Source organism: Oryza brachyantha, chromosome 6, assembly GCF_000231095.2.
Source record: "Oryza brachyantha chromosome 6, ObraRS2, whole genome shotgun sequence".
NCBI classification, from domain to species: Eukaryota; Viridiplantae; Streptophyta; class Magnoliopsida; order Poales; family Poaceae; genus Oryza; species Oryza brachyantha.
Genome location: NC_023168.2, coordinates 20,130,778 through 20,143,403, shown reverse-complemented (window position 1 = coordinate 20,143,403; position 12,626 = coordinate 20,130,778). Strand labels below are relative to the sequence as shown.

Below are 12,626 nucleotides of genomic sequence, written 5' to 3'. Positions count from 1 at the left end.
GGACGATGCGAAGAGGAAGATGCCGTGGAGGGGACGCGGGGATTTATCCGACCCGAACCCGACTGACACGTGGCACCGGGTTGCCGCGTCCGGGTCTGCACACGCCCGCGCGCGCGCCCGCTTTGCCGTGTTCGTGGTTCCCCCAAATTCTGATAGGCCCACACATCACATCATTGAGGCCTGTATAGAGGCCCACATGTAGATATTGGGTCGGTTGGGCCTGTGATGGGCCTGCACGTGCTTTGTGCCCATTTATGGCCCATTAGTTATTGTGTTAAATCTTGCTTGCACTAGGGATAGAAACGGTCCGAAATCATCCCTGTATTTACCTGGCTATCTGTGTTTCTTTTGGCGAAAGATTATCTTATTTTTTTATAGTTGTTTAATATATAAACAATAAAATTAGCTACTATAAAATTAAAATTCTACTATACAAATGTGAGGTGATTTGCAATATGACGTTGAAAAAGTCAAGAAATCAGAATTTATACTACATATGGCTAAAATCGGAAACAGTCGAAAATGGTATCACCCTTACAGAAATGATGCTCATTGGTTGAGAATTTCCATCACCATTTCTACTACTCTATGTAACAAAACAAAGTTTTGTCTCTAGAAAGAAGCGGAAGAGCACCGTACGTTTATTTCCATAAGATGTGGATCAAGAACATATGGAGCAGAAACAGCATGGGCATAATGGCAGATGAAATTGAACAGATTATAAAGATGGACCACACGACGCTTCCATTCCATCATCCAGATCAAAGATAAGGACAGGACGCATGCATCAAAGGCATAGGAGAGGCAACAGTACTACGTCGCGATGCATTCAAAACAATAACCCGTACGCCTCAATTCTGATCTGAATATCTGATTATGTTGTACCCATGAAATGAGGGCTTTAAAAATTGGTGGGGCGATTGTTTGTCTTATTCAAGAAAAGAAAAATCAAATAGCATATTTATAAATAAAAATAATTTGTGATCTAAAACCTAGAGAAAAAAACTACAATGAAAAAACACAAAATCTGCTCCAGATCTAAATTTGAAAATTTAAATTTTGGTTTATAAACATAAGCAGAAACAACAAAAATGGGCATGTGGTACTTTTGTCACAGATGTCCAGAGAGAAAATTTCAATAAAATGAGTGCTTTAAGAACTGGAGTGCTTGTGGTATTTCTGGTTGTTGATGCATCCAACTGTCAACTGAGCGTTGTTGATACATCATCGAACTGTCAATTATGAGAGGAATCTTTAACAGTTCAATCAAGCATTTAGGCTAAATATTGTTATACAAGGAAAGTATGGTTGTAATACACATAGCCAAAGCAGCAGTACATAAAGATGCCTAATCAAGTAGAAGCAATACTTCATAAGCGGCATGTTCCAAGTGAATTTTCCACCATTCCACTGCCAACAGCCAGAATATTACAGGGATCACCAATACGCACATAAAATGAGCACGACACCCTTACTTCAGGGAACGTACATGATATCCAGGATTCTGCTTCCAACTTCTTGATTCAGATTGCACTGTATATTACAACACAGAGAATACAGCTACCAATAAAAAAAGTCTTCCACAGAAGACATACGAGTATATGAACCGCTGCCACATTAGCAAAACATCAGGAAAAAAAATAAACATAATACCCACCAGATTAACGGGACATGGTTCCTATTGTAGTTTGTGCAGATGTAAGATATACATTACAAGATGTGCTTATTTTGCTTCAGTTCTCCTTCCGCTTTGTGGTGCTTCGCGACCTAGATGATCTGTTGGTTCTTGATAGCCGCCTGTCCTCCTGGTCTTGCTTGGCATCTACTAATTCAGACGAAAGCTCAGTGGTAGTTTCAGGCCATGGAGTGCGCTTGGCAGGAACAACTACTTCCAAAGGTGGCTCAATTACCCACCTGCAAAATGACACATTTATTGCAGCTTAGCAAACATGAAAACTCATGAACTTAAGTATAGAATAAAACGGTGCCTCAAAAAAAAAGTATAGAATAAAACGGGTAGAAACATTAGCAAACAAAACAACAACCATCCTTGACTGTCTCAAGTGTTACTGTGCTAGGCTAGAAGGACCTAATATTCAATTGTTTTTGTTGGTTTCACTCAAATATGCAGTTTATGTAAGAAACTTTCTTCCGTTTGTTTCCAAGAGTGACACTTGTTATCCATAGGCCATATAGCTATGGATAAACATTTTTCTGACACAAGAACATAAACTGAAATGATCAACAACAGTGTTCATCCATGATTCGTTCATGAAATTGGCTCCAATGCTAGCTTGCATGAAAACATTAGGTCCATTTTTTTTTTATAAAAAGAACATGTTAATTACCAATGGTTTGGCAATTTCATGCCAATAGACCCACACAAATTCAGTGGTAGCATGCCAGTTGAAGGGGTCAATCTTTACATAAAACTAACTGATTGTTATTAAATACCTAATCCTATACTGGTTATATTGTGCATCAGAGGAGTGGTGGTTGTCTAACAAGTGTTGGGTACACATGAATGCTCTTGCTAGAGCTTTTTGTGTAGCCAAAGCTTATTACCTGAGCACTTCCACTCAATTGGAAATGCAAAATTATAGTGCTCCAGCAGTAACAAATGGGCATTAAAATGAACAAAACAGACCCAGTTCTGTTTGGGAAACCAAAAGAAGACATCGTTGCAAGCAATTATAGAGTGCACCAAAATAAAGTTACCTTCACAAAACAGAGTTGAATTTGACATCTTGCAGTAAGCCATGGACATGGGTCTGCATAGATCCCAACAATGCCAGATTGTCATGCCCACTGGGCCAGAGTCCAAGGCCCAAAAGGAACTATAGCATACGTCCATACTCTCCCCTCATAGTACGTAAGTTGTACCTCAGTAGGTCAATTCGGATGCTATCCTAACTGACCCTGTCCTGCCTTGCCAGTGCGATGTTGATCATGACTCCACCGCGCCAACGAGGTCAAGTGTCATTCCTGTTATTACTCCTATTACGTCTAATCTGTTCCCTTCACCCAAGGTGTCGATCACAACTCCACCGCGCTGACGAGGTCCAGTGTCATTCCCTGTTAATTACTCCTAGTACATCTAATATGTTCCCTCAACCCAAAACATCCATGCGCATGACATAGATCCCTAGTGGGTACCGACATTCAAGGGTGTAGAAATCTAGAGCAGGACGGAGCCCTTAAACAAGATGCCAAATGACTAAGAGATTAAACAGTATGTACCATTTTATGTAGATTACTAATAAGGAAATTTGGGTGATTCAACCCATTGGATCTACAACCACACTCAGCTCAGTGCAACAATATCAGCAGCAGTACCCTTACTAGCTACAAGATTCAAAATGCAACAAAGGTCCAGTCACTCTATAACTAATATTAGATGGTTGACTTAGGTCCAATTCTTCCTAAAAATACTGAGTTGAGTGCCTAACTAGAAAGTCTGGTCAGCCTAACTTATGGAAGGGATTCTCTATGACTTAGATCATGGCTCCACAAGCTGTTTGAAGTATTGAACAAAGGCACATAGAGGAGCATTGCAAATATTTGCATTAACATATTAAAAAAATGTAATTAGAAGCTCTAAAATAAATCTCACCCCTGAGGAAATTTGCTGTCAGCTCGCGCTTCAACACGGAGCCACCACAACAAGATCTTCTTTCCACAGTTCCCCAATGGCTCAACAGAGGATGCATCATTCAACAAAATAAGCGGGTTCTCAATTTCTTCGCCATTCTCACCCACAGCATCCAGATCCTTCACCCAATCGGGTTTGCCCTCTGCCTCTTTCCAGAGCATCCTAGAATTCAATACAAAGCCAGCCCATTCCAAACCCCTTGGTAGCACTGGTGCTGCCTCTCCAACAACAGTAGCAGTCTTCCCAGAGAAAGGCAACGAGTTAAATGTGTGCCACCCAGCTAGATGCCCAGAAGAGTTGCAGGCAGGGCCTTGAACTGGAAGAGGCATATTCTGCTTGTCCTCTTCACTAAGTCGTGGCTGGTCTGCTGTCCCGGTATGCGCAAGGATACCGACGGACACCGCACCCATCCACTGGACCTTCTGCACCTCATCAAACAACTCCATGCTATGGACATTGCTGTCATCCGCGAACACAATCACGCCATCCATCTTCCTTTCCCGAATCACCCTGCACAAGCAAATATATACTTGGTTAGCTACTTTTCTTCCTATATATCATCTACCACGTAGAATTTAACAAAGAGAATTACCACTGTAGCTATGAGAAAGCAGGAAGTAAAGCACACATACCGCAGTGCGTGGAGGCGCATACGGTTCTCGGTTGCGTGACGGTCAGCCCAGTCATGGGGCATGCGGTCGGGGAAGGGGATGTGAACGACGGTAAGGCCGGAGCGTGCAAGCAGGGACGCGGTGGCGTTGGTGGTGCCGCCTGCCTCGACCACGATCCAGGTGAGCGGGTAAGGCACGTTGCGGAGGGAGTGGAGGAGGCCGGTGAGGTGGAGCGCCTGGAACGCGCGGGAGTAGGTCGGCGTCACGACCAGGACATGGCGTGGCTCCTTGACGCCGTACCACCTGCGCTGCTCCTCCTGCACGCGCTCCATGATCCGGTGCGCCCGCATCACCTCCACGGGGTCCGGGTGCGGCCACGGCCGGATCCGTATCCCGTGCCGCCCCACCACCACGTGGCTCTGCGTGTGCCCGGCCGCCCCCGCCCCCGCCGCCGCCGCGTCCAGGGCAGTGTGGTTGGAAGGGTTAGATGGGGGAGGCTTGGAAGTGGCCTCGAAGGAGAGGGTGAAGGTGTTGGTGGTCGTCGTGGTGGTGGTAGTCGTAGTCGTAGTCGTCGTGGCGCGGAGCACGGCGGAGGAGGACGACGACGAGGTGGAGGAGTAGAGCGCGGTGGTGGAGAACAGCAAGAAGAAGAGCAGCCTGGAGAAGCGGAACCCGAGGAAGAGCGAGACGAGGCAGCAGAGCGCGTGGAGCAGGAACCAGAACGTCGACGAGGCGGGAGCCCTCCCGCCGCCCGCGCCGCCGCCGTCGGAGCCGACCCCATCAGCACCCCCCGACGCCGCGGCCGCTCCCCCCGAAGACCGCGCCGCCGCCGACGCCGCTGCCGCCGACCGCCGCAGCTGGCTCTGCGGCAGCAGCGACTTCATCATCGCTGCCGCCCGCCGGATCCCTCACCACCACCACCGCCTCCTCCGCCCGGGTAGAAATCGATCGCGGCGACGGGTGGGTGGATGGATATAGAGAGAGGAGTAGTTTTTGATGGGGAGGTAGGTGGGTGAAGTGCGGTGCACGAAACTGCTGGTGCGGAGGAGGAGGAGGGGAGGAGGGGGAGGGGGAGGTGGGCTATCAATTGGTCAGTGGAAAGGGGGGGAGTTGGGTCGGGGTGCGGGGTTGGTGCCGGACGGGGACGGAGGCGTCGTCGAGCCGTCACCCAACCAACCGCGTCGCGTCGTGCGAGCGGGGGGTGGGGGGAATCGGGCGGACGGACCTGGTCGGGGACTCGCGGGGGATTTCGACCGGGCCGCGGGTCGTCGGCGAGTCCCGCGTCGTTGTCTTTTCTTTTTTGTTCGGTTTTTCTAAGATTTTATTTTGTTTTTGTTGCGTGTTTAGCGGTTGGTTTTGTTTTTTTTGTTGCGTGTTTAGCGGTTGGTGTTGTATTTCGGATTTGTTCTTTGCTTAAATATTATATCTTATGCAAAAGGTGTCTATATGAAAGATTGTATCTTATCTTTCTAAAATAAAATTTTAATAGGTATATCATCATTTATACCAATAAATAGTTATAACAAAATCCGATAATCTTTTATCTCTCCTTAAAAATCTCTATAGAAATGTTTTTTCACGTTTTGTTTTGTTTACAATGATTGGTGAGGGTGTGAGGGAGGTTAGCGGCGTCAAAGATGCACCGTTTGTTCGTGCCAGCTGCGTTTGACTTCCACAAGGGTAGTGTCGGTCTGTGGAGCCTGAAGGGCACCTTGCTTATGACTGTTTCGGTACAAGCCTCAGGATTAGGAAGTTTTGGACTAAAAAATGGTTTATGTTTTTTTTTTGGTGTGTTAAAACTGTCTCTGAACTGCATTCCTGAATCAAATTCCTGTTTAATTAATATGGCTACAGACAAATCTAGTTCATCTCCAAGCTCTTTTTTTGGTAGGAAATGGTTCTCTCTAGGGTGAGCCTTTGTTCAACACTTCAACCCAATTCTCGAAAGGAACCACGGTTTACAGACGTGCAAGGTGATTCGTCGGTAGATTACAGGTGGTTTGGTTAAGTGTTTGTAGTCGTAGATATATTTGGTCATTTGGAGTGCTGCCATTAACACTTGCAAACATTCAATTCAGTTTCCAAGTACAACGAAACAGCGTGCTGCACAGGAAACGCAGTGTCACAGTGGTCCAACTTTGCTCGTGGGTTAACTCCAGGGCCCATCATCAGGCTGTTTCCGAGAACGAATATATCCTCAGGCCTTGTTTAGTTCCCAAATTTTTTTCTAAAAAACATCACATCGAATTTTTGGACACCTAAATAAATCATTAAACATAGATGAACCTAAAAACTAATTGCACAGTTATGAAAAAAATCTTAAGACGAATTTTTGAGTCTAATTAACCCATGATTAACCATAAGTGCTACAGTAACCAACATGTGCTAATAACGGATTAATTAGGTTCAAAAGATTCGTCTCGCGGTTTCTAGGCTAGCTGTGAAATTCGTTTTTTCATTCGTGTCCAAAACCCCTTCCGACATCCAGTCAAACATTTAACGTGACACTTGTCCCAAAAATTTTCTTAATCTAAACACTACCTCAATTCTAAGAAACAAAAAGGCAATGTGACCATATTCTTTCGTACAAAGTTCACGCTTCCGTTCTGTTGTACATTGGGTTGCAACAGGGCACGTTTTCGTTGAAAAAAAATTGAGCAATGGCTCTCAGATTCTTATGGATGCAGTGATACAACAGGGTAGAGTGTGCCAACAAACGCCCTACAAGACCACAGCAATTCCTGTGTTTCCTGACAGCGGCAAAACTATGGAATGCAGACGGCAGCATCCCTCCGAATCTGACTAGTCTCGCATCATGGTCATAATTTAAATAAGATGTTCAATCACTCATATGGGTTCCTGAAGTTCTTGAGGACTTCTGGAATGTCGTATCCAAGCATATCATCCACCGCCTGTACCATCTTGGGCTTGATTTTCTCAAATTTGTCGATGCTATACCCACCCAGGACATCTTTGTAATGCTCCACGTAAGGGAAATCTCCTGCTGGAAGATGTTGCTCCCTTTGAACCTGCTCCACCAAACCACATTTATTAGTCAAGCATGGAATTACATAACTGAAATGAACCGTGCAGGTGAACTGAAAACATGAATTCACAATTCAATTCGCCAATAAACCAGAATCCGCTATTACTGCCACTACTATTGAACTTGTAAAGATAGCAAAACAAGGTTGCCCGAATTGTAAATTGGGCCCAAACTGGTTAGGCAAGTATTAACGCATGAGGCCAAGATATGCGGAGAACCTACCCCGCATTCTAAAAGAACCGAAGTTGGGAACTCAGTGCCATTTGTAAAGTCTACAAGATTACAATGCCCCCAGAATGACTATAGGCAGCGTTCGCAAATGATATTGCCCATTAGTCAAATCAGCACATGTAAAACGAAGAAAGCCATTAGCACATAATTAATTGAGTATTAGCTTTAACAAACTTGGGAAATGAATTAATCTGATTTTTTAAACAACTTTCATATAAAACTTTTTCCAAAATATACACCGTTTAACAGCTTGGGAAGCGTGCGCACGGAAAAAGAGGAAGAAGTGTCCCCCCTTGGTCGGATTCAAACGCTGCCATAAGTTACAGGTTTATAGTGGCAAGATACCTTTGCAAATTCAGTCTCCAAATTGTCTATAAGTCGCTGCTGAGCTTTGGCTTTGCCCATCATAGCAGGCATCTCCTTCTTCAGATGACCAATTATATGGGCATGAATCTTGGCTGCTCTGGCACGTTTAACAAATTCATTGATCTGCAAATATGGAATGTTCGATTAGTTTGTGAAAATCCAGGACTCAAACAACTCAAAAAAATAAAAAAAATACTAAACCAACTTACTCGACGGTCACAAGCTTTCTTCGGTATATCTTTTAGATCAGAAAGGAGATCGTCTTGCTCTCTCTCAAATAGTTCCTTTCCAATTGGACCGACAGCTGATTCATTTACTGGTTTGTCATTGAATGATCTGTGAGTCGATTAGGAAATGAGTTAAGTGTTTTTAATATGCTTGAGGCAACCTCGCAGGTCAGTACCAGCAACAGATTCAGACTAGGTTATTATCTGAGAATCCACTAATACTATGGCGATTGTGTGCTATTGGAAGGTAAATCAAATTTATCCTACAGTTTATGATATTGTAAGTTGTAGCTTGTTAGTATTCTATGAAAAATAGCATAACAGTAGAAACAAGGGCATCAGAAATTACCCAATATAAACACGTGCAACCTCAGGGGTATTCAAAACTTTCCCAAGAGACCACATTAACGCACCATATACTCTCATAAGCTGCCCACCAATGAGGAAAAAAGAATCATCAAACAAAGCAATATGCAAAAACAAGTGCAATGAAAAAGAGATGAATACGAAATACTTTACCTGCTGGGTGTCAACTTGGTCTGCCTTGTTTAGCACTACACGTATTTTGTCATCATGCCCGCGTAAAGATCCAATGACACGTTTGAACTCATCACTGATATCAAGTTTATGAGGATCAAACAGAAGAAGAATAAGATCACACTTGGCCGCAAACCACGATGTGACACCAGTGAAATCATAGCTACGTTGTGTCCGTTGCTTCTCGCCAGAAAGAACACCAGGCGTGTCGACGAAGGTGATATGCTCTAGTAGCTTCAATATACAAGTTAGGTATTAGTCTCTAAATTACCACATGCCCTCTACATTCATCAAAATTAAATCTTACTGGATGTGGCATCTGAGAGCATTCAAACTTGGATAAAAAAGCAGTTCCAAATGTCGTAAGACCACTGAAAGGCATGTCTGCTTGAACAGCTATGGTATTCCCAGGAATAGTCCTTTCATCAGGTCCTGACTAGTAAGAAGAAAGTTAACTGAAGTAATTAGTAATAGAGAAGCATAGATAGAATACAACTCATAACTTGTACAAAAACTTAGGATAAATTTTGTTCTATTAGTGATGTGGATGTTATGCTTCTTGCATTAGCCAACGAACCATAAAAACAGTAACCACCACAGAAATTCAACAAATAGTATAGCAAATGAATTTAGAGGGAACTATGACAACATGGTGCCTGAACAGTGGGTACCATACTAACATTCCATGGAGTGGATTGCTGACATTTTTGAGAAGTTGTCATAAACTAAGGGTCAATCTATGGCAAAATTTATGCATCTGAGATTTTTAAAAAATACCATTGTTGAAGTAATATAAGGAAAGGTATCAAGCTACTTGTTCTAATTCTTATTAGCTGTGGAAATTTCTTTAGAAAAGTAAAAGGCTGGCAAATATTCAGCCAGTTTGGACTGGCTCAAACTACCATTTATAAGCATTGGAATGTAGAAATTGAAGGTAGTCTTTTATTCATTTTATAATGTAAGATAGTTCTTCCATTAGTTGTTTGTAGAAAACTTCCTTCACAAACCATATCTGAAGTACTGATTATACTAAAGTTTACCATGACAACGACAAATCTGTCTGTTGTTGGTTCTGGTCCAATATGGGCACCTGCAAGCGCAGACAATCAACTGTCACACAACATGGTATCCAAATTAATCTGGGAAAATACAGAAAATAAATATAGCAGATACTCAATACAAACCTGGATAGCTTGTTCTTAGCAGATGCTTTATAAAAGTTGTTTTCCCCGTAGAATATTGACCTAAAAGCATAACCATTGGCTTTGCATCAAAGTCACTATTTGTCTGCAAAAGGATAGGACTGATATTGTTATTCGTCTAAGTAATTTACTTTGAAATCATGCCAGATGGAGGCAAAACAGTAAGGAACAGAAAAACAAAAGAAAGTATATACCAGCAATGGAGATACAAAATCATTGAATTTGTATGTAACTTCCAAAGGCTTTAATTTTTCGATGTATAGTTTCTTTAACCCATCAATGACAGAAGTTACAGCAGTCAGGGGTATCTGCATATATAAAACATCACAGGAAAAAAATCAGCATAAAGCCATAAACTAAAGAAAGGAAAATTTATATCAGTTTATTATCTGGCATCGGTGTTTTGTATAGAATAAAGGCCTTAATAATAGCCTCATTCAGAACATAATAAGGATAAAGTTTTACAGGATACACTCCTGTGAAAGAAAGGGGAAATCTTTAGACAAAGCAACTTCACTGTAAGATGTTGAATAAAATGGATTCTGTACTGTAACTTTGTATCTCAATTGCATGTCAAAGCTTAACTTAATGTCTTTGCCACTAAAATAACTGAGCAGTAACCTCCTTAATTGTCTTACTTTCCATTTTGAAATAGCAAAATAATATGTTATCCAAATATGAATATAATGCAAATCGAACTCACTAACTTTTTGCAAGGGCTACAGGGTTCATGTAGGTGACTAGGTGTGCTATTGTTCAGAACACAAAAGGAAAGAAAAAATTACAGTCGTGCATGAATATTACCTTCTTTGACGATTTTGAGCTGAACCATTGACTCGTTGCAGAAGATTGAGCCTGAGGAAATCCTGCATGATTGCACAAATATAAATTGGTTGGTGTATGTCATAGCTAATTCCCAGCAGAGTTCCTATTGAAGAGTGCATTCCTCACCATCGCTGTCTGGATCAACTCTCTTAGCATGATGCTTTGATTTCTGTAAAAGCAATTATTCATCACAATATTATAAGTTTGTGTTGTGCAGCACAATTTAACATATTTTGTCGAGGCATAGTAGACTCACCATAAGTAGAGCTTCCAAACCGTCCATCGTTGGAGGATTCAGGTTGCCCAGGTCTGTCAGAAATGGGTGTAAACTAATTAATTAGTAGTGGTAAATAGAACCTTATCAAATAAGTTAACTTGGTCACAAGTAACAACCTTCGCGCTTAAGGCTGTCTTGGCTGATCTCATCCCCCACTTGCGCCAGAGCGACAAGCTATCAATCGCAACAAACCAATCACTAATTAATACTAATAACCCAAGCACTACTGATAGCAGCACGGAGTTTAACTAAGGCATTGAATGGAGGAGGAAAAACCTGCATTGCCGTGACGAATTCACTGAAACCTAGGTACCCCTGCCGCTTGGAGTCCGCGATGGCCCAGACCTTGAGAGACAGCACGGTGTTCACAAATTCAATGCATCCTAGATCAAATGACTCTACAGTACTGAAATAAGAGGAATTGGGGGCAAAGAGCGCAACACTTCGCACCTGCTTGAGGTCGGCGCGGGGGAGCTTGGACATGGCGAAGAACTTGATGGCGTCGGGGCCCGTGATGCGTCCGTCGCCATCTGCGTTCCGATTAGCCAGGACCGAGCCACACGATTCACGAACAAGCCCAATCCATCAACCAATCACCAAAACACGAACAACGAGAAGAGGGGAACAGCCGAACAGGGATCAGAGGGGGGGGGGTGTCGGGATCGGACCTGAGTCGGCGAAGGCGAACCACTCCTGATAGGTCTTCTGGTGCTCCTTGGAGTAGCCGCCGCTCGCCGGGTTCTGCCCGATCTCCATGGATGGCCGCAGCCGCCTTGCCGCCGGGAGAAGCAAAGCAAACCAAACCAAACCACCAAAGAAACCCTACGACGTGGCCTCACTGTGCAGCAACAGCAAAGCGCAGAGTGGGGGTTTCTTCTACGAGGAGAGGAGGGTTTGGCTGGAATCCACGCAACGCTGTGCTCGCTGCTGCGTTGCTGCCTGCCTGCCCAACTCCACCTCGTTCGTTGACATTACCGAACTCGCGTAGTCGGCCTCGTCCCGGGTTGCCAGCCACGCGATTGCCGGGCGCGGCAGGCGTAGATTGGACTGGATCATACGTGGATTATCATAACGAATTGTGAAAAGGGAAAAAAAATCGTGGCTGTGCGGATGGAAGACTCTGGTTACGGGACACGCCTGGTAAATTCAATTGTTAAGTTCAGTTTAGAACTTGCATAAATTTTGCAATAAATGAATATACATTCTTAGGAGATATACCCTGAGTACCGAGTATATACTATACGAGAAGGTACGAAAATTGTAAGATATTGTAATAATCGTAATATCCCTATGCAGTAGGTGTAAAAGCAAAAGTCCACTTATTTCATTCGTAAACACATAGACTATAAATAATGGTAAAAAACCGAAGGTCAAAAGAAAACCGAAGGTCAAAAGGAATTTAGAATAAAGGAAAATGATGCTATTCTTATTTACACGCGTGTCGGTGCCCAATATCTATGTTTTGTGTGTACATGATGAGGGCACTCACGGTGGTATAGGAAAACTACCATGGTTTATATACTCTAGAACGGTGTGTCAAAAAACTATCTTCCGCAATGCAGCTTTTATATCTTGTTATCATATGACCCAGCGTCTCTCACTGACAATTTGTTTTATGTAGAGACACTGGCTCTTGATCTAGAATCAGTTTT

At 43.2% G+C, this 12,626-nt stretch overlaps 2 protein-coding genes across 2 annotated transcripts; both read right to left on the bottom strand.

Annotated features, from left to right (window-relative positions):
* Positions 1–1,459: 1,459 nt before the first annotated feature.
* On the bottom strand, positions 1,460–5,375 carry LOC102719022 (probable beta-1,4-xylosyltransferase IRX14). The gene is made up of 3 exons (XM_006656341.3): positions 4,285–5,375; positions 3,614–4,162; positions 1,460–1,914 (listed from the first exon to the last, which is right to left on the bottom strand). Exons 1-3 carry the CDS (start codon positions 5,148–5,150, stop codon positions 1,734–1,736), a joined length of 1,596 nt encoding a protein of 531 aa, XP_006656404.3. The 5' UTR covers positions 5,151–5,375; the 3' UTR covers positions 1,460–1,733.
* A 1,437-nt stretch (positions 5,376–6,812) lies between these two features.
* On the bottom strand, positions 6,813–11,953 carry LOC102718374 (EH domain-containing protein 1-like). The gene is made up of 16 exons (XM_006657210.3): positions 11,643–11,953; positions 11,425–11,504; positions 11,251–11,319; positions 11,091–11,148; positions 10,954–11,006; positions 10,824–10,866; positions 10,677–10,738; positions 10,067–10,180; positions 9,855–9,957; positions 9,711–9,760; positions 8,978–9,106; positions 8,653–8,904; positions 8,483–8,562; positions 8,116–8,242; positions 7,886–8,029; positions 6,813–7,292 (listed from the first exon to the last, which is right to left on the bottom strand). The coding sequence occupies exons 1-16, from the start codon at positions 11,728–11,730 to the stop codon at positions 7,107–7,109; spliced, it is 1,638 nt and encodes a 545-aa protein (XP_006657273.1). The 5' UTR covers positions 11,731–11,953; the 3' UTR covers positions 6,813–7,106.
* Positions 11,954–12,626: the final 673 nt, after the last annotated feature.

Coding starts and splice junctions, on each gene's coding strand:
- LOC102719022 (XM_006656341.3), bottom strand. CDS start 5,150: ATGATGAAGTCGCTGCTGCCGCAGAGCCAGCTGCGGCGGTCGGCGGCA. Junction 4,163..4,284: donor ATGCGCCTCCACGCACTGCG/GTATGTGTGCTT, acceptor TTGCTTGTGCAG/GGTGATTCGGGAAAGGAAGA. Junction 1,915..3,613: donor GACAGCAAATTTCCTCAGGG/GTGAGATTTATT, acceptor GTCATTTTGCAG/GTGGGTAATTGAGCCACCTT.
- LOC102718374 (XM_006657210.3), bottom strand. CDS start 11,730: ATGGAGATCGGGCAGAACCCGGCGAGCGGCGGCTACTCCAAGGAGCAC. Junction 9,958..10,066: donor ATTTTGTATCTCCATTGCTG/GTATATACTTTC, acceptor ATCCTTTTGCAG/ACAAATAGTGACTTTGATGC. Junction 9,107..9,710: donor ACAGATTTGTCGTTGTCATG/GTAAACTTTAGT, acceptor TCTTCTTACTAG/TCAGGACCTGATGAAAGGAC.